We start from the raw sequence: 21839 nt of genomic DNA on the forward strand, positions 1-21839 counted from the left end.
ACCACTTGATACAATTGCGTTTTACAGAAGCAATAATATCACCAGATCATGCAAAACACATGATGATCACCAAGTCTTCTGATTCCTAGGAGTATCTGTTATTTGGAAGTCGTTCAAATTCCCCAGATTTCAATCAGATCAAGAATTTATGGGATTCAGAATGAAGGCACATAACCAACGTGGTACTCTATGCTTTAAGTCATTTAAAATAACATTTTATACTTTATCCCTGCTCATCCAATCCAGCTATTCAAAATGTTCTGATTCTCACATTCTTGCACCCCCCCCCACCTTCCGCTTTAGCAATGCATTAAATCTAGATAGCTGAAAAGGAAATTGAAAAAACTAACTTGCCAGTACTATAGGTCTCTATTAAAAATCTTAATACCATTCTCCTCTTGGTGTTTTATTATTTATTGTTATTTTTTATTTATGTTATTTAATAAATACTACTACTAATAATAATAACAACAAGGGAGCATTCTATTTTCTCTACAGAATATCTTTTTATATATCCATACAAATATTTATCAGCTCAACGACACTGACAGTACTCACTTTATTACTGACGGTGTTTACACTTCTTTAATAACATTAAATCTTATTGTATGCCTGATCTTAAAACAGCTTCCGTTAGTGTCTGTCCCGTGGTAGGAAAATGTTTGACTGCAAGGCTTTATCTAACCCCATCGTGAAAATGACACAAATTTATAAAAACAAATGTGCATATGTATATCTATACTCTTTCCAGTAGGTGACAGCATACATCAAGTGAATAGAAAAATTGACTTGATTTATTTCCCATTTTTTCATTTATGATATCCGAACATGTAAATAAAATTATGAAGGTTACCCATTCCTCTCTTTTATAAATCAGTACATATTGCAACAGACATTACAAGAGAGGTGTACTGAGTACCTCGTTCTGGAGCACCAGACATTTTTTTTTATCAAATTGCCCCTTACAGCATTGCCTCTCTTCTCACTGTAGTGCCCAGGGTGCAGAAAATAGACGCTGTATCAAATCGGTAATGGATTCATTTCATCTTCGCGGTTAAACTTACGAGGCATTGGACAAATAGATGGGTTTTCTGGCTGGGTAATGTTTCCACGTGCAGAGAGAGAAGCAGTGCCTAAAAGGAATTTTCTTTTTTTTTTTTTGTGAAATGTTACAAAAGTGTAAGAGATAAATCGATCAAATGACAGACAGGGCTGAAGAGATGTTCACGTATAAAAGGAGGCAAATGGACACACACAGTTTCATCTATGAATAACAAAGCTTAAAAAAATTAAATTAAAAAAATATTAGAATTTCAACTCTATTCTAACTCAGCCCCATAAGTGGCAATCAGCCCAAAACCTTGATTCCGCGTCTGAAAGTGCATAAGAAAGTACAGCTGAGTGACGGCGCCCACAACTCTGTATTAAGGGTGGGGTGGGGGCCGACCCTATTTCAGCAGTTTTGGCACAGTGGATGTCACGGCGATGTCCCTGAACACCGGCGGGATGCTGGCTGCGGCCGACGGCTTGTTCTGGCTCAGCGTTTCTATGATCATCTGCTTCATGTCGCGACTGGCGTCTCCCCTGACGGCCAGCAGGGCCATGATATGCTCCTCCCTTGGGTGGGGTGGGAAAGACGCTTGGTCACATTTCGTTCACTTAGCGACAGATGCGGTTAACCATGCGACGCGCAAAGCGCAGATCGACGCTGACGTCGGCTCAGGACAAAAGGCCGACGGTGTATTATTAAGACGGAAAGCTTATCCACGCTGAAAAAAGGTTATCTGGTTCACTTACCCACCTGATACTTAGCTTACCTTTACACTGAGGTATTTACCGCCAATCCGTTGCATTAATGGGAAGAGGTGCACGTAATTTATCAAAAAAAAATTTAACAACTTCATATCAATTAAAAGTCATTTATATACCATTCCTCCCATCATAATCACGCCAAAGTAGGAGGGTTGGGAGTGAGAAGACAATACATTAGAGGTTAAAAAAACACCCTGAGAATGTTTATGGAAATGCAGGATGGTTTAAAAATGTCAGGGAGTCCAAAATGAAGACTCCACCTCAATGATCTATCAAACTTCATACACATTAAGAGACGCTCTGTAGGATACAGGAAGTGAGGTGCATTCCAAAGATTAATCACAACAGAAGCAAACATCTTACCTGATATCGGGGTACTTTGAAACCAAAGTGGACACCTCTAGGTAGAGCAGCGACGGGTCGGTCAGGTTGAACACCTCAGCTATGGCAGCGATGGCGTCACACAAAAGGTCATTGTCGTGACTCTGAAGGAGACAGCAGGGTGTGTTTAGCACGTGGCAAAGGCAAGAACTATCAGCTTAAACAGCCATATGCAGAATGCACCATGGATTCATACAGGCACTAGTACGTTATGCTGACCATGGATCTTGAATATGGTTTCAAATAGTATTCACTAACATATTCTTACCACGTCTACACCCACTCCTCTTTAGCGACTGCCTCGGTCAGCAACCGTTTACAAATACGACGGTAATAAAAAATGTATTTTCTGACCAATGTGCACATTCATGACCAAATTTCCTGTGCCTGACAACGCATGCCAGCGTGAGAATAACTCTGGCATGGCCGCCGGAGAACTTTATCGGAACGAGACGCCAGCGATCAGTGGTCTCCGCAGCGCGAAGCACAGTCACAATCACGCCTAGGCTACTGTGATTTTCACTTGCCGACCATTTCGCTAAATTAGATGGAACACATTCGCCAAATGAGGAGCTGCTGTATTCATAAAAAGAACTGCAAGAGCAGAGGACAAGTATGAATGGTAAATGGTGGTGAGGGAGGGACAATACGTACAGAAGATAGCTTCTGGAAGAGAGCCCGGAATTGGCCAGCTTCCTTAATCATCCGTTCGGCTCCCTTCTTCCGCTCTTCGGCGTTCCTGAAGGATATACGCTTCTGCATTATGGCCTGGAGGTACTCCACCACCACCCGGCGTTGGGCGTTACGTGTCATCTCCTGAAACGCAGGTGCAGAAACGAAACCCTCTCAGCCACGCTATAACGCATTTCTGTATTGTCACCGGTCCCTCTGAAAACCAGCATCGACCTCTGGGCTTTTTTCCCCCACCTCACTGTATGGCTTCTTTATTCTGGCGAAGTCGTTGAAGTAATCCTCTACAGTCAGACAAATGGCATCTGCTGTATTGGAACCTGCCAACCAGTTCTTCGTCAGCAGATCGCTGAGAAGTTTCTACAAAAAGAAAATGTGAAAGACGAAGTACGAGGGTAAAGGAATGAAATGTGGAAAACTGCCCCCTATGCTCCCTAAACAGCACAATGTAACATGTCTTCCTGTTAAAGCAGCCTGCTGCCAATCGCGATTCAGTTTAGGCATCTGGTTTGGAGACACGGACTGGCCTCCTGCCCTCTGCTGGACACTTCGCTGTACCGCCTCACCTCCAAGTCCAGGAAGACTTCATCCAGCAGGAACTGACAGCCCTCTCTGGCTACCTCGTTGAGCGAATTCTCAATCGCAGCGTCATTCTGCGTGACCTCTTTCGTTCTGGAGTATTTCATTCTGAGACTGTTTATAGAGTCTCTGGAAATTAAATATAAAAAAATTATATGTGCGTGTTGTACACAGTATCTATCACAGCTGGGTGGGCATGTCTTTTATCAGCAATTTTTTTGATTCCTTCAATTTACATCTTCATGTCTGATTACAACTGTTACCCTTACGTCTTTTTACCTTGTAGCCAACTATGATCTCAGATCCATCGGTAACGACAGGCTTACTTAAACGTCTGGCAGTTGTTGATGATGGCAATCATGTACTGAACATAGCACTGGGGGACCTGTCGATCTTTCAAGTGCTCTTCCTTGTAGACGACGGCCTCGTCTCGGTACCTGAACGAGAACGTGTGGTTGTGAGGATCTTTGCAGAGAGCCCGGTGTCTGGTGGGGATGATGCCAAGCCAAAAGCATGGCACTGAACTCGAATGGCGAAGCTCAGAGTAAATTTAGTCTGTTTGAAGATTGAAAGTGTCGAGACCAGAGCAGGGTGGAAAAGGCCAACGGCACGGGCACCAAGATGCAACCTCCTCCCCACGCCGTTCATCTTACCTGCGCAGGAACGAGTTCATCTGCTTCAGACAAAGCCGTAGCACCTCCTCCTTAAAAGTCTCGTCAATCTGTGCTGCCACCTGCAGGTTCTGCTCAAACATCTACGCATGGAGTCAACTAATTAGCTTCTCAAACGTTCCGCCAGCAACTTCACCTCCCTTGGCCTTGGCAAGTCGTGAGACGGCGAGCCTGGTGGGAGGTGGGTAGTACCTGGAAAACGATGGCGGGAAGTGTAGTCTGATAGTATCCGTCTTGGTCTGCCTCTGGTTCAGTGCTCTTCTGCCAGTCCTTCTTGTCTGTGTCCAGGGCTTTGCGGAGCCAGCCGGTGATGTTGGACTGAGACGCACAAACATAAGGGACAGCGCATGTTCCCTCAGCTAGTTTTTACAGGTTTGCAAATTGCATATATCACATCACCACCAAGCAACATTAACACTGGTGTGTTAAGCACAGGTCATGCTTCACTTTTCCACATGCTGTTACAGGTGTTCTGGCGGCACAAGTCTCCACATGCATACAGCCATGATATTCCACCAGACCAGCAGAGGGCAGATGTTTGGCAACAAACACAAATACAGAAAGTCTATTGCAGTGGGTAAACTTATGAACAGTTGCCACTTGGGTAATATGGTATATCGTGGTATTTTGAACAAACTTAAATTAACCAGGGCACCTCCCACCCCACTTGGCAAATTTAATTATTATAATTATTATAAAATGTAATTATAAAAATGCAGGAACAGTGTTGCTTACGGTATTCTGGGGCATATTGTTGAAACTTTAGCAAGCTAAATATGACAGATGCAGCAGATCACTGTTTCTATGTAACTTTGTCACTTTGAATCGATATTTTCTACACTTTGTAAAGTTTTTAACACAACTGTGCTTTAAAAAAAAAACTATAGAGGTTTTTTTTTAATTTTATTTATTTTTATTTTTTTTTAAGTAAAGCATTTGCACTTTTATTTAAATCTTGTGTTTTGGCCCAGCTATTTGACTAGTTGACCATCAAATCAAATTATCATTTTTCGCAGCCCTAAGAAAATATATCTTCTTACATACATCATTCATGACTGTACAATCATTGCTCTTAAACTGTTCAGGAACCTTAGAAATTAATGTCCAGTAAGTATATGTTCAGATGGACTTGCTGTTCTTTGAAAAACATCTGAGAATACAGATATTAAAAAATACACAACATGGTGGCTCAAGATTAAGAGTACAGGAAGGAAGGAAGTGTGTCCCGAGTAAATACATAATCTGCCATACCAGAAAATGGCTGGCCAGTAATGGTATAGGTGTTTGAAGAAATGCACCTTTGAAGTACCTGGTAGGCACTGGAATGTATTATATGCAAGCTGAAAATGTGCTTAAGAGGCTGCCCCCTAGAGGATTATATGGGCATTTATTGCTGGATGGGAGCCTGGCCGTATGCTTATCACCGGCTGAGGTATGGCTGCTTTAATGCAGGAGCTTACGCTAAACCCGTCTGCTCCCCCCAGTCTGCGGGACCCTCAGGCAGCAAAGGGGGGGTAAGACTCAAAGCTTGGGTGCGAGGCATCAAGCAACAGCTCAGGGGTTTCTGGGAGGCTGGGGATCGGGGTGGTCGGCGAATGGCGGCGCGACTCACCGTGAAGGTCTGGATGTACTTGCTTAGCAGCCTGCTGACCACATCCTGAGGCAGGAGGGGCTCCAGCGTTTCGACGTCGCACTCAGAACGGAGCTCGGGGTGACCCATCATCTCAGCGCTGAAAGACAGGAGCCACACCGGCCGGATACGGAGGTCACATTCTGGGTGATGCTACCAATCCCACTCCCACTGGAAGTCAGACTTTACTCTTGAAAAACCATGTTCTATTCCAGCTACATAATCTACTGAATCTTGGACCATATGGTTGCAGGCACACATCACATCAATTACCCCTCCTTCTTTCATTCCCTCCCTCTCTCCCTCCATCCATCTGTCCGTCCATCCGTCCGTCAGTCAGTCAGTGTGGAGACCAGATGCTGAGTACCTTTTGTAGGTGTTAAGCACCCAGGTGAGGAGGGAGACGATCTCGTTGGACTCCAGTTCCTCGGCAGCCAGCTCCTGCACACAGGCTGACACGCCGCGGTGGTAGAGGTTGAAGAAGACGCTGAAGATGTTGTAGTTCGACGGGAAGCACTGTACCATCAGGGTTTTCACCACCAGCAGATCATCCAGCACGTTCCTCCTGGTGATCTCCAGAAGCTTCACCAGCCACATCTTGTCTGACTCGCGCGTCTCCGGCTGGGAGCCCTCGATGCGTGCATTCACTGTGCCCTCCAGCACCTGGAAGAGGCGTGCCCTCCAGCGCTTGGGTCGGCCTGGCGGGATGAAGCCTGTCTGCTTCTGGCGGTCCAACATGCGCCGATCGATCCTCTCCTCGCGCTCGATGATGCGCACCACCGACACAAGCATGGTGGGATCGCGGCGCACAGTGACCAGTCCGCGTTCTGCCAGCATCCATAGCTGCTTGGCCAGCTCCTCAGAGAGGCCCTGCACCTCGCCAAAGTAGTTGCGGATCAGGTTCATGTCATGCGCGTTCTTGCTGTCCAGCCGGAACTGCTCGTACATAAGGTCATCACGAGAACATTCCAGATCCATGAGCCTGCGGTGGGCCTGAAGCAGCTCAGCCTGCTCGATCATCTCATGGGTCTCCTTAACAATCTCCGGCACTGAGGGACAAGAGTGTGGACATGGTAAGAGAGATGAAATATGGCAGGACACTTCCGAGAGGAAAGTCTAGGGCTAAGTTTCTCAACCCAGTCCTCAGGGGCCCCCAGCCAGACCACATTTTTGCTCCCTCTCAACTCCCAAGACAGGCATTCGGCATTCTGGATTGTTCACCTGTGCTTCAAGCTGGGAAGGAGCAAGAATGTGAAATGTCTTTTGAGTCCCCGCAGAATGAGTTGAGAAACACTAGTCTAGGGGAAACTGTAGTTTACCTTATTTTTTTTACTTGAAGTCTACAACATCATCATTAACTAATCAAAACCATCGTCAGTCAGCCTGAAAGGGTCTTTAACAATGAAAAAAATGAGTATCACATATTTAAAGAGAGAAATAATCAAACAGTACATACACGTCAGTACAAATGTGAACCTGAAGAGGATAATCCACTCTTTCAATAAAAAGAGGATCCTTTAATGCTTAATTAATAAGTGTCTTGTTGACTTTTCAGATCATATCTGCCAACAAAGGCAGATGGACGTCAGTCTCATTTTAAAAAAAAGGAACACTGGAAATTTAATGCTGTTGCTTAGTAACACGTATATTCACACTCATATACACATTTCTTTCAACTCAATACAAGCAGTAAATGTAAACCACTCATTTCCGTCCTGATATACGAGCAGCCATCCAACATGTTAATGGCTATCGCTGACAGCCCAGTAAACAGCTCCTCATCCAACGTGAAGAATTACATACATCGGTTTCTGGACATGTAAACACTCTGGGGAGAGTCTAGATCACGGATGGGGAACCTGGTCCATGGAGGGCCGGTGTGGGTGCGGGTTTCTGGGATGGCCTCTCAATCAGCCAATGACAGTGGCTCCCTAGGACTGGAGTTGAGAACCACTGCTTTATTATGCGCTGATTGAGAAGTCATCCCAAAAACCCGCACCAGCTCTCCAGGGAACAGGTTCCCCACCCCTGGTCTTGCACCTTGCACAGTGCAGAACTGATTGAAAGCATTAGTGGAATCCAAAACTCTGGCTGGTTTTAACCCAAATGTTGGACTATATATGAGGCCCCAGAGGGATTACCTCTGGCTGGCTCACTTAATTTAACCTCCTTCTGGACCACAAAGCACCGAAACTAGCCTTCTTTAGCTGGGTGGTATCCATCATGTTGTGGGAGCATTTCTAACGATAACTGAAACATGAAGCAAATTACTACGCGTAAAAAGATAGCTTTACACATAGTTCATATTACAGTATTTGGAAGTGAATCCAAATCGTGCTCATTTTATTACCGCAAGTAATAAACGTTTTTGTGAGTTGCAACCTGCACTTGGCATTTCCGCACAAATCCTGATCTAGCCTACTGACTTTTACCTCTTTATCTGGCAAAAGCAATCCATGGGAAAATGAGGATTAGGACCTGGGGATACATAAGGGAGCGACCCCATTTTTTATTTGTTTTTACAGTATCACAACAACACAACAAACTGAATTAAAAAGGTTAATTTGCAATAGCGGTGGCAGGTATGGAGGATAAGAAGACATACATTTAACTCTACACAGACTCTCAATCCTGTTACAGCCGATTCATGCAGTTTAAAAGACGGATTTACTCCATGCTTTCTGCTAGCTATCTCCTAGATAAAGCCAAATCTACTACACGATTAACCTCCCACAATCCACAATTCAGGAGAGCTTCCCAACGACCACAAAATTTCACGGATGGACGCGGATGGCCGGAAGGCCGCATTCCTACCGGAGAAGATGTTCTTGAGGTTCTCAACAGCCGATGCCAGCTGGCTGTGCTGCACCACCACATCCTTGACGTCCTTCAAGTTGGTGATGGTGTCGATGCTCTGCCTCCAGTCTTTACTGACATCTGCCAGAGAGCCTTGGATGTCCTTAACATCCCCCAGGGCATTGTGGAGCTGGTAGAGGCCCGTACGCACCCCGTCCAGCTGAGACTGGATGGCTGCCTGCGGAGGGGCGGGTGGTGGACAGAAAAAAAACACTGTGCATCTCAACAAACTAGGTGTGCAGCCTGCATCCACCTCTATTCTCCTTGCAGGTTATAGGCCTAAAAGTAAGATCATGGGAGGCACTTTCGACCAATCAAATGGTGGGTTGAGTCACTGGTGTTTAAAACGCTAAAATCTCTCGGACACACATTAGCAGCACTTTAGCAAATTTAGCAATCAATTCCCTGTATGGCCTGGAGCCCCTGCACAGTAGCACTGGTCTAACAGAACATTTTTCAGATACTTCCAAGACAATAGGCAATCATTATTTTTCCATATGAGATGTTAATTTCAAGGCAAAGCTTCATTTCAAAGCTCTACATTAATTCTCAGGATCTGACTGAAGAACAAAATATGTCCTGTTTGTTATCTGATAATCATGTTCCACTGCAGAAATTGGCATTGCGACAATAATTCAGCATACTAAGGAATGAGACCAGCAACCCCAGATTAATATACAAAATTCCATATCTAATTTCCATTCATTTGTAATTCAGTTCATTCATATTTAGACACGTCATCCTGAATGTAGCATCGCAAAGAAAATCCAACCTGAAATAAGAAGCTGAATGAATGTGACAAAAGGAGGTTTGGAGACATATGGTTACTTTTAAAAACGTCCAACGTGGAAATTACCAGCCAACGTGCTTCACGTCAGAGTTAAACGATTCATTCTTAATAGTAAAGAAAATGTCTTAATGGCAACAAATTATGTAAAAGTTATGAGTATATAATGTTCTGAGGTATGAGTAAAAAGACACTGAAGAAATACTCGTATGCAACCTGACAGCTGAAGTAAAAAAAAAAAAGTCTTAACTTCAGATGTTACTTTTTTGCAGGTCCCAATAGCTCTAGAAAAGATCAACCATGTTTGTCGGCTATGAATAATTATAGTCTTGAATATAGAACTGCACACTCTGAAGCCATGTCCAAGCTCGATTATTCAGACTTGACATGGAGGTTAATGACTCCCGTGGTCTGTTTTTATTGCGATTTAAGAGAAAAAGCAATCTGAGCTCTGAAAAGTGCTCTACGGCAGTTAAAACAATGTGGCGCTCCGGCACCCTCAGGCTAAAAAGTATCCCTCGACCCACGGGGCAGTCTTTTGTGTGGGTGCCGCTGGACAGCACACAACTTTGTCAAGTCTCATGACCAATACCCATATTCCTGTTTACGGCTCAGACAGACATTCCCGTTTCAGGCAAAGCTATAAAATAGACATCCCAACAGACAGAGTGCGGTTTTCTGTGTTTACCACGGATATCTTTGGTTCAAAAAACAAAAGGGTGGAGGAGGCTACGCCAGAGCCCTTGTCACGCGAGCTGAAACTCCATCCCCCCCCCCCCCCACCCCCACCCCCACCCCCGGGGCAGAGCTGAGCCGCAAAGCCTGGGATTTTCACATTAAAAACAGGACAAAAGACAGGGGCTGAGTCACATGCTTCAAACGGGTCCTAGGAAGATGCCTTGCCAAATGGTGACTGCTCTTGCGTACTGCGACGGCCATGTGTGCATACGTTGGCTCGGTTACCTTCAGCCTGGCTTCCACAGAAGCCTTCTTGCGGGCTTCTCTCCTGCGATACTGCTCCACTTTGTCTAATTGGTCGGGCCGCTGCAGCATGCTGGCGACTCTCTGCACCGCCATGGCAACCACCTCTCTATCCGTCTCCATGGCAACCACAGACCTTCAGATCCAGGCAAAAACAAAGCTAGCAATTTATTAAATCACTAAGAATACGAAAATTTGCAAATTTAAATTTTGGTTATCAAAACATATAGGACCGCATGTAGGTTCTGCACAGTAAATACACAGAGACAACCCCCCCCCCCCCACACACACACACACTATCAGCTATATATAACAATATTTCATGTTAAAAACATTCTGTCTATGAGCTGCTAAAAACATTAAAATTTTCTCTCTACTTTTTTTTTCTTGAAGTTCAATTATGAAATGATTAACATTTTTAAACTATTGTAAAACATTAAGGAAATATGTTAAATTCCTTAAGTTTGTTATACTGAACAGAATTAACTACCTACAGAAAAATACTCCCGGAATCGGCATATACAGCTTGAACTGGTGTCTAACAGGTAGTGACACGTTTGCACTCCCCATCAAGTCAGAGTCTCTCATGCAATCGTCACTATTCAGCAGACTGCAGCTGCTCGTTGACTGCGACTGTAACATACTGAAAATGCGGAAATGCTCCGATCCGCCGTAACCTTGTGTGAAATCTTCGACCTGAACTTAAGCATTAACTTCAAAGACCTGAACAGGTAAAATATCCAATTATCATCACCATGGCTCTTTTAAACAGCCACTGACCGTGCAACCTCTACACCGTGTAGCCAACAGATCGGTACACATTTTTACAACTACTCATAACAATCGTGTTTGTCAATCTGCAAATTGGCAATAATAGCTAAACTTTGTAGCTAGTAGCAGAGAACAACGGCACCTACCCAAAAAGATTAAACACTAGCTGAACAAACACCTCAAAGGTGCCCACGGGTCTTTTTTGCTACACAGATAAGACAAACTAAACAAAACTATTATAGGGGGCATGCCTACCTGAAATCACCCACTATATTTTGATATAACCGAGTCACCTACATATTGAAATGCACTATTCTTCCGGGAGGCGGTTTTGGGCACCACCCAAAAAAGTTAAAACACATTTCCGGAACTTCCGGAAATGCTGGGAATTGTAGTTCAGTCAGAGAGTGTACGGAATTCCACGTGTTTTAGCAGCTGGTTCTTTGTGGACAAGTGAATTTTTGTCAGCCCTTGGCCTGCATTAATGACCACAAACGCACTATTTTGTCCGAGCTATTTTTTATCAACTTTAAAAGCATGTGATTTTTTCTGTGCATGTATCTGGTATAGTGAGCGACCTGATAATCAGGCTGATTTCCCCGGGATTGCACTTTTTTGTTTAAAAAAAAAAAACTTTAGGAGGCTCATCAACATGTTTTAACGCTGAGCGCCACAAAACTTATTCTGATGGCCTGGCTTTGATTCATGCAATACACCCAACTTTTGCACGTACTGCATCTGATTAAGAAGGTGCGTCCCCGTTAAGATACTTCCCATCGAGAAATCAGTTTTCAATTATCGTGCGAAGGAACAGTCTAACGGAATTTACGCCACATTTATCACGAAAGCAGGAAACGTCCAGGAGGAGCTGCCATTCGCTTCCCCCGTTTTGCAGGCCAAATGTTAATTGTACATAAGGAACAAACCTGACCCACAAAGACTAAATATTATATGGTGGACATGACATGCCATTTACCCTCCTACAGGACATTGTAATCGCATGTAGTTTGGGCATTTCCTTTAGCAACGCGGCCATGACGAAAAGAAGCTTACGTTAATATTGGTATGGGAGGCTTCACAGTATTTAAGCATAGATTATGGTTAAGGCACAAAGCAGGCAAACGTCCAGGATGGGGTACTAGTCGAAATTGTTTTAAAATTTAATTTGATTGTCATTCAAAAATGAAGTAAAATTAAATATATCACAGGGGTGGAGTTAGCTTATGTCAATTCCACTCTAAAGGTAATTTAGTCTCCAGATAGCCTAACTCTGTCTTTCGACTGGGAGATGTTGTGGGAATACAGTATGACACTGAGAGGGGTGAAATTCAACCCCAAACTATGCAGGTGTGAGGTAATTGTGTTAACCACTAAGCCATTGTGCCACCCAGAGTTTATAAAGCTGAATCTGCTCTTATAAGGCCCTTAATTGCTGAGTCTGTATACTTAAGTCTGAAAAGTTAAATTTTGTGGAACTATGGGAAAGAAGTCAGGCATTAAAGGCCTGTGATGTCTTTGTTTATCTGTGGGTCAAAATCTGCCAGTAATTCCCTTAAGGGGATTGTATCTGTTCGACTGACACAGTGCAGCCATGTTCGTCTGTGTCGGTCCCGATATGCATGTTGTCATCCGAGGAATTATGAGCCGCTGAACAAATTTGCTGCAGACCCCAAAGATTAAAACAAACTCCAAATTCTGACCCCTCTTTGTCAAGTTCTACACCAGTCTTGCACCGTCAGGACAGGAACCAGAGTCTTAGCACCACATAAGGACGAGAAGAGGAGGAAATGCATGTAGATCTTCATTCTTTATGAACTCTAGTTAAAACCTAATTTATATCTTTTTTTTTTTTTTGGAGATCAGCTCGCATTTCCTTGCTCAATATAAAATGCACCGCAGTTCAAAGTGTTGCTGCTGCTGGTTTTAATTCTGGTGAATGAAAGACTTTGGCTAAATAATTTAGAATGATTATTCAGAAGGCTGAATGATTTACATCATTTTACATACAGTTATAAAAGGAATCATTCTGGTTTCTCCATCTCGGAACTCATAAAACCGCTGTTCGTCCCCAGAGATACTTCATACGGCGCCCCATATCGGTACTGCAGACTCTCTGTGCTGTACAGCCTCTGGTGTTTCACCCATAACCAGAAATAAATTTCTTCACGGAGTTCAGCAACCCTACCAATAGGTCCTACTTGGTGGATTTTTTCTGACCTAAAAGGGGCAGGGGGGATTCCCCATGGTTAGATTTTGCCAGTTGGGGGTGGGTCTCCCTTTTTAGATTTTGCTGACCAGAGATGGCTGAAGGGAAATTTTTTTGGGGGAGGGGGGAGCTCATCATGGATTTCAGGTATCTAACCACGCATGGCACCACTGTGCACTATGGGCAGTGTCACCTCCTCAGACATCTCATCCATCCGCACAATTATCCATCCAACCATTGATCCATTTATTTTCCATGACTACATAAACAATGCAGGGTTGCTATGAACCTGTAGTCTATCCCATGAAGCTTCGGCTGAAGGCGAAGGAAACTGCAGATGTCAGTACCTTCTGAAATAGACTACTGAAAATACAAATAAGTAACATAAATAATGAGTTCCATTATGATTTTTTATTGACTTATCTTGAAAAAAGAATGTAAAATATTGAGGGAAAAAATGCAATACGTAGTCGCTGCCTTGCAGCTACGAAGTTAGCTGAAGAGCTTGTTAAACATGTTTTTAAGACAGAAAAGATATATCTGTCTACAGTGAATGAGCGTTAAGCTTGCATTCAGTTATTTTAAATTAACATGTCTACTTAGACAATAAATACAAAACACAGGACGTAAACTCATCACTTTTTTTTCCTTTACAAAAACAATAATAAAACAACTTGAATGACAAAAATCAACCTTTACAGTTCTGCATGTCAACTGGACATTATGTCTAGGTAGCAGTATGATTGACAACCAAGTCCCATAGTGCAAGTTAGAAACATGATAGCAGTAGCACACTGTAACTTTCATTCCGAAATGGTCACTCACAAACACCTTTGCAATGTACACTAATAATGATCAAACAAAAAGACATTGTGTCAAAACCTACACAGAGTGGGTTGGCCTATTAATACATTTCAGCGATTTGAAATTTAAAGTTTAAAATCTTCCATTACCCCAACCAGGGTAAGTGGTTAGAAGATGAATGGATATTCGCAAATATCTGCACGTACATCCTTGTGTAAGTTCGCGTAAGAACTTTAAACACTATGCCACAATGTTGAAAGATCTTACATACTAAAGGCAGTGGATTCCGTGAATTTCTATATAAACATAAATATCAAAATACATTTTAAGGCATGTTTTTAGCAGAGAATGTAGCAAGGGAGATGAAGTGGAAAAAGTGTATCAGTTGATGTAAATTTACAGTCTTCCAGGAGTCTTTTTTTAGTTCTTTTGAGTTTAACAATGGCTGCAAAGTATTATTCTGTATAATGGAAAAAAAACATTTAATTAAACTAAAAGAAACAATAACCTTAACAGAACTGGTAAGGAACATAACAGAATTCATACAGAACTATTTTATATGATTCAGACTTTTATATACAAAAGAAAACAAATATATTCTCCTAGATTTAAAAAAAATGCAGCATTCATGCGGCAGGAACAACATTGAAATTAACTCGTTTACAAGCCGGTTCACCCACACTCAACATTCAATTTCAGTTTTTTTTTGCAATAGTATTGCTACAAAAACTATAGCAGTAGCATGTATTATTTTCATGAAATATTTTACATAATACATTATTACAGTCCTACAAATCACCAGAAAACTGGTTGCAAGCACATTTCTAGAATCTGCAGCCGACTTTCTTATTCCAGCACTCAACAAGCTAGCTCTGCCTAGAAGTATCTATTGGTTTTCTCAGTGCCATTGTTCAGTTCCTGAATGTCAGCACACAGTACAACCTTTACAATTTCTTCATTGCCGGACCTCTGAAATAATTGTGAAATAGATGATTTAATAAAAAGAACAATCAAAAATAAACAGTTTGAAAGCTATAAATAAATCATTTTACTTATTTCAATTCAAGGCAAAACACACGATTTTGGACTGCATATTTGAAAAATATAATTTTGGAATTTTTAAATAAAAGCATGTTTGGTGATTAGTTGAAAAACTAAAAATTTTTATTTTATTGGTAATCAGTAAAATACTTTTCTCACACTAATTTTTCAAAAATACCCCCAAATATGGCTCATGTCTTATAAATTGTAGTTTTGGAAACATGTACAAAATTAAGTTATTCCTTCACAGGATTTTGCTACAGATCTGGTTGCCATTGTGCTCAAAGTAACACTTACATATTTTTATGTATGTTTATTTTTTTGCCTGACCTTCAAGGTTGAGGTTAAAGAAAAAAAAAACTATTGCTTTGTTTCGCTATGTACAATTCATATTTCTTTTACTTTTCAGACATAAAAATAACAGTCTGACATATTTTCCTTTGTATAGTAAACACTCAAATATGGTCAATTAATCTGAACACATAAACACAAATCACATAAATTGAAAAATATGTCTCGTTATTTCCTCCAAAAGTGCTTATACTAAAAACATACATTTTTTTTTATATAAATTTGTCTAACAATCTTCAATGGGTGAACCGATGACTCTTCAGTGACATTGATGACCAGGGGTGATGCTAGAGAATATGGGCCCCATGGTGGCATATCATATTGGGCCCCCAGTCCAGACCAATCCAATTATTTTCGAAATTTTCTAGGCCCCCTGTCACTCAGGGGCCCTTGGAGTCATCCTACCTTTGCCCCGCCTTACGGCGCCCCTGGCAATGACATACTCTTAAACCTAAGAGGTTCACTTGATCATGTGATCATCACTCTTTCCTGTGTCTTTTGTTACTGTGAGGACTTTCAACTCTCGGGCTTATTGCATATATATATATGGGTTTGATTTGTGTGCTGCAGTCATGACGCAGTTGGACATGATGTTCCTGTGTACGGCCACATGGCCGAGGTCATGGCCGCTGTCGGACCAGGGCGGCGAGTCCATAGGTTCCCGTTTGATGGAGTGGAGCAGACCATGCCCCTTGAAGTCGTAGCTGAACTTATAGTCCTGATTTGCGTAGCCCTTGTGATCTAGGGAATCGGCCCCTCCGGTGAACATGTGACTTTCCATGCAGTTTGCGCTCTGGTTGCTGCACAGAGGGTCAGAGTGGGACAGGCGCTGCTGGCAGAATTGCGTCAGCTCTTTGTTCAGGACACATTTCAGGGGCCGGCTTTCCTGCACGCACGCGTTCTGGTAGTGCCCGTTGAAGGCAGGCCCGGCACCAACCTTGCCCTTTTGGCAGGGCGAGTACTGCTGAAAGTAGTCCGCCTCCGTCTTCAGCTGAAGGCTGTCGTAGGTCGTGGCGTAGCGCCTCTCCACGTGCTCTTTGCACGGCCACGGGCGGCCGTGTGAAAACCCGTATGCATCGCAGCCGTTCTCAGAGTCGGAGTCCTGCTCCACCTTGATGGGCATCTCCAGAAGGACCCGGCCACTGTAGCCCTCCTCGGCAGCCAGGTACCCGTTCTCGCTCTTGATGCCCTCCACGCAGTAGCTCTCCATCTCGGCATTCAGTGAACCATCGCTGTACGGCTTAGACAGGTAGTCATTGCCACGGCAACCAGAGGATGTTCTGTAGACCCCGGGTCTCCCGTACTGGCCGAGTCTCCCTAGCCGACCCGGGGGGAAGGCCATGCCTTGGCCTACTCGCACCGCCCACGCACTGTGCTCCAGACCCGAGCCCCTCTGGCTAGCCGTGGGGGACTTGCAAAAGTTCAGGGGCTCCTCTTGGGCAAAGTAGGCCTCGCTCTTGTGCTTGGCATCCTTGGCAAGTGCCATCCAGGGCGTGGCATGGTGACGTGAGCCCCCAGCCGGGTTCCCGGAGCAGCTCAGCAGCAGAACATCACCTCCGTGGCTCATTGTGCCCCCACTGGAAGTCTTTCGCAAGTGCTCCTCACTCTCACTGCAGGAGACAGTCAAGGAAGACAGGTCAGGTTCCCCATACTCATGAGGATCCCACCAGCAGGGGGTGCCCACCACACGGCTACACATCGACAAATGTTCTTTGAAGCAAAGCACATCGTGATTCAACACTTCATCAAGCTGATTTCATAAACTATCATTTAACTATCTTAAATGAGACAGCAGATCATTTTGATCTCTATTTCCCAATATCTAGGCATCATGTTAAAGCTTTTTGTAAGCGCAACAAGAAAAGAAATGTTGCCAAATTCTCAGCTAATCACATTCATTTCTTTCTCATTCAATTATCTGTAAATTCTTTGGACAAACACTTGATAAGTTGCTCAGCTGCTCCTGGCTGCTTGGTTACTGACTAAAGGGTGAGTTGATTAACTCAGACCTGCTGTTCAGATGTCTTGGAACAGAAATTCAAGAGAAATGTGGCTTTGATTCCAAGAAATTACTTCAGCTTTTGTATGACATGCCTGATGACCAGCGTGTACTTTCTGAGTTATCAGACTGTTTACACCCTTTGCATTTCATCGTTGCAGACAGAGACTTATTAAAAACTCAAAATAGACGTTTATCAGTTTTCACCAAAAGAACTGCAAACGTAAGTGTGAAACCTCTGATGTTTATGTGAAAACAGCTGTCTGTTACCTGCTTCAGACATTGCAGCTCTTAACTATGTACAGAAGACTTTGACTTGAAATAATTCTTAAATATTCCCTACAACTCCTTTTCTTAATAAAATGTGACTAAATAAAAAGTCTCCTTGCCTTTTCAAGTCATGAAAATCTTGTAAAGTTATATCCCACTGCAAAGCAGGATGGAAAACAAAAATAAGTCTGGACATCTGCTTGACGTAAAAGGCTATTTTTTTTGACCCATCAGCAGAAGAAAAGCACTTTTCCATTTTTCTCCAAAATGGTCTGGAAAAAATGCACGCTTCACAGAACTTTGGTCACAAAGACACATTCTGGGCGAAAGCTGCCCGCTTGCCCCACACTGGTCATCGCTTACGTGAGCAATGCCATGAGAAGTTCCTCTCTCGGCTTTATTCCTTGACGCCAGGTGGGACGAGTGGGGTCAGTGTCCCCGAATCTCCCTTCTAGCCCCCCTTCAGCTTGAGTGATGCGACACAGGGCCCGTGAATTACTTTAACATGCTTTCTCACAGTTTATCAAGCTATTCGGACACTGTTGCCCAGGGAGGAGGCCAACTTGCTGGTGCTCTCTATACCTGCTAATGTTCCATCAAACTAGGAGTTTCTGATTTTAAGACATTAAGCCTTTCTGCCAGGTTTCCAGACGAGAAAGAGCGCTTCCCTTTATGTTCACATCTGCGATTAATATGCGAGGGCTCCTCTTTAAAACTTTGGGGTCTTCGAAACCTGGTCCCGGGTTTGGTCATATTCTCCAACTCTCTCTTTATAATATCTCTTCCCTACACTCAGAACCGCTGAGAGAATTCCCTGCTGTACCTTAAAACATTTTTATTTACAATACGTTGGATCATAAAAGTGTAAAAAATGACCTGGAACAGAATAAAAGACTGAAAAGAAAAGCTTATTCTGCAAGAACATATTACAGTTTAAAATTTTACATGAGCAAAATAAATCATTACTGTACTTTCCTGTTCGATCATCAAAACAAACTCAGTGTCTGTTTTATTTGGCCATCAAGCTTTATCTGACTGTGAAGCATCTGAGTCACCTGACCGACCTGGAGCCAAAGCGATGTAGTGGTAGATATATTAGCCTTGGTCATGTGGCAAGCTGGCAATAACCAATGGCACGGAAGAAGGCAGGATGTGAAACAGGGTCCCTTTAAATAATGAAGCAGTAGCAATCCCAAAATTTCTAACATCAATGATACTTTAAATATTGTCCATAAATATGAAATAGATCATAACAAGTTGTCTGGCAACTAAGGAGAGAGTTTGATCTGGGGGGGACAACATCCAAATTCAGTTTTTTGTTTTTTTTTGCAACAGTATTGCTACAAAATTATTTAAATTCAATCATTTAAATTCAATCATTTAAATACAAAACTCTATTTATTTGGTGAGATGAATGAATCTGAATTAAATATGGAAGGGTTTAATTCAGGAATCACCATGATTCCTGTACACCTGTCCACAGGTTGAGTTTAAATGTTTACTGGAAATTATAGGATCTAATTGTCTTTTTTATTAGTAATATGCTCTTGTTTAGTTTTCTTTTATATTTTAGTTTATGGGCCGGATGAGAATGCAAATAAATGTCCTTTGAAGCAAAGCACGAGTATTCATCCTAATGCATCTTCTGATTTGTCAGGACGGTCAGTTATAATCACTTATGGGTCAGATGCTTTTCTTTCTCACCCCATGCAAGGAACCGAGGTTTCTGGAGAACGGGATTGTCAAAATTACACGCAGAAACATGAAAATGCTTCCTGCTGTGAACTCCGGCGCTGCCTTCGGGGTCATAAAGAGGAGAAAATTAACCGAGGGATTCGCCGACTACTCAGGTAACATCAAATTGTCAGTCCACCGCAGTCTTCTGTCTTGCCAGCCATGAATCTGTTCTCCTCGTAGCCGTGTAATCCCTCGGAAATCTCCTTCAGAGCACCGAAACAGTACAATTGTGCAACGCTACTGTTACTGCAGAGACCTGCTCCAAAAAAATATTCCATTGTTTTTTTTTTTTTTTATTCTTTTTGTCTCACTTTTTAAAAGGACTTTTATTGTATTAAAATCATGAACTCTGTAATTTCAGCAATGGTAAAAAAAAAAAACCCAGAAGACGGGGAAGTTCTGCACAGTGACCTCCATCCTGGAGCCTGGCGTGAAGTTCTGCAGACACCAGAGGGAGTCATGGCGCTCCAGGTTTTTCTCACTCTCCTTGAACTCCAGCCCCCTATCCCCCCCCCTCACCCCACGATGGTGGTTTCACCCACTAACACCGGAATCCCGTGAACCCAAGAAAAAGATACGGAAACCCCAAATGCGTTCAAAAGGTCTTTTATATCTAATTTATATGCAGAATAATGAGGGGAAAAAGAGAGAGATGGGGGTAGAGAAAGAGGCGGATGGAAGCAGAGACTGGATATACAGTAGGCATGTGGAAGAGGCATCGCCGGTGTGAGGCATGGCAGGGCCCTGCTGGCTGACTGACCGCACATGGCCTACTTTGGGTATCTCCGCCAGGAAGGTGCCTGGTCCCCTGGCTGAACCCTCCATGTGAACACCACGCACAGAGGATTTAATCAGAGCTACAGGTCCATGCCAATCCTGGCCGGGGCGTCTCTTACGTTCTTACAGTCTCGAGCTCTGCTTTTTACAGTTACTCTTACAGTTATGCTTCAAAAATATGAGCTTCAAGGTAAGACAGAGGTTATACAGCTCTTCATACATGTATGTTTAACAGTTTATTTTTTTCTGCCCTGAAACAGTGCTCTTTATGCTGTGATTCAATGTTACTGCACTGTCAGAAAAAAGGGTGTATCCCTGGTACGGTTTTGTTCCCCAAGGTACAAAGAACACTAATGTACCCCCAATGGTACAAAAATGTTCCTCAGAGTCCATTCCTGTACCTTAGAATAAAAGGTACATTTACCTACAACTATGGTACAACTGGCAGACCCTTGAGGATACAATCTCAGTGACAAGTAATTGTACCCTCAATGGTGCACACTGGCAATTTTTTCTGACAGAGTGTGGTTTCTTTAATAGAAAAAAAAATCTGATCTTTTTTTTTTGCAATTAAACAGTGTTCAGCCACTGTACAGAAAGGCCACTATCTCAGGGGTCTGCAACCTTATTTACAGTGAGAGCTACTTCCCAAAGAAAATAGTCTGGGGAGCTACGTGTTTGACAGAAAACAAAAAAGTAAGGGAATTAAAATACTTTGTCTTCTTTCCTAGAGTTATGGGACCTACTGACTTCCTGTGAGATACTAGTTGCTTGTGAGCAAAGTGTTATTGACCACTGCTCTAGCTAACATGACATTCTTCACCAAAGATTGATGTTATCAATGAATAAATCTGTGAGATAATGAACTTCATTATGCTCCGTCTTGACTGAAAGAGTGACTCGTTCCCATCGTCCCCGTGACAGTGGGCGGAGCCTTACTTGTGATCCAGAGCGGTGAGGAGGCCGCCCCTCTGCTTTGCCCTCATGGCCACGCTCTTCATCTTCATCTCGGTGATGCTGGGCAGCAGCAGTGGTATGGCGACGCAGAAGAGTGCCAGCTGCGGGGGCAGCGGCGACCCCGACGGCGTCTTCTTCTTCTGTCCGTGCAGGAACTTGAGACGGCCCTGAAACTGCATGGTCTGAGGAGAAGGATGGAGGGGAAGAGGCTGAGCACTCTGACTCTGAGTCACAGCAAGCACGACAAGTCACAACTAAAGCACACCTTTAGGGTTGAGTAAACAGGTCAGGGTTTCCACTAATTGCAAAGACGGTGATTAATTAGTGTTATTTATGCACTGTTAATTAAATTAAGTTAAATTAATTACTTCAAACAGCCAATCTTGCTTTTGTAACAAATTAATTTAAAGTAATATTCTCTTGAAAAAATGGGTTTGTCATAAGAACATAGCATTGCAGGACTCTCCCACAAACACAGTATGGAAAAATAAACATAACACCATAACTTATACCATAAATGCACAATGCCAGGGGTCTCT

General features: G+C 43.1%; 2 protein-coding genes and 1 long non-coding RNA gene across 4 annotated transcripts in view; 1 reads left to right on the forward strand and 2 right to left on the reverse strand.

The window, feature by feature from the left end:
• Positions 1 to 772: 772 nt before the first annotated feature.
• On the reverse strand, positions 773 to 11525 carry LOC125708523 (exocyst complex component 3-like). 2 transcript variants are annotated; one of them, XM_048976105.1, is made up of 13 exons: positions 11414 to 11525; positions 10370 to 10523; positions 8578 to 8797; positions 6131 to 6812; positions 5746 to 5863; positions 4326 to 4451; positions 4116 to 4216; positions 3789 to 3899; positions 3450 to 3591; positions 3121 to 3243; positions 2848 to 3009; positions 2176 to 2297; positions 773 to 1617 (listed from the first exon to the last, which is right to left on the reverse strand). In XM_048976105.1, exons 2-13 carry the CDS (start codon positions 10508 to 10510, stop codon positions 1449 to 1451), a joined length of 2217 nt encoding a protein of 738 aa, XP_048832062.1. In that variant the 5' UTR covers positions 10511 to 10523; positions 11414 to 11525; the 3' UTR covers positions 773 to 1448. The 2 variants fall into 2 exon arrangements, with proteins under 2 accessions (XP_048832062.1, XP_048832061.1); XM_048976104.1 differs by having other exon boundaries at positions 11305 to 11442.
• LOC125708525 (uncharacterized) lies at positions 10970 to 21404 on the forward strand. Its single transcript, XR_007382493.1, has 4 exons — positions 10970 to 11118; positions 19544 to 19679; positions 19928 to 21039; positions 21268 to 21404. It is a non-coding gene; the product is annotated as an uncharacterized LOC125708525 (long non-coding RNA).
• The window catches only part of LOC125708524 (uncharacterized), a 62918-nt gene continuing 54849 nt past the window's right edge, over positions 13771 to 21839 (reverse strand). The window contains exons 8-9 of the mRNA XM_048976106.1: positions 21283 to 21482; positions 13771 to 17170 (exon numbers count right to left, since the gene is read on the reverse strand). Of these exons, the coding sequence (XP_048832063.1) occupies positions 16090 to 17170; positions 21283 to 21482 (1281 nt within the window). The 3' untranslated portion in view covers positions 13771 to 16089. The remainder of the gene's footprint in view (positions 17171 to 21282; positions 21483 to 21839) is intronic.

The sequence above is a fragment of the Brienomyrus brachyistius genome, chromosome 15, assembly GCF_023856365.1.
Source record: "Brienomyrus brachyistius isolate T26 chromosome 15, BBRACH_0.4, whole genome shotgun sequence".
NCBI lineage: Eukaryota > Metazoa > Chordata > Actinopteri > Osteoglossiformes > Mormyridae > Brienomyrus > Brienomyrus brachyistius.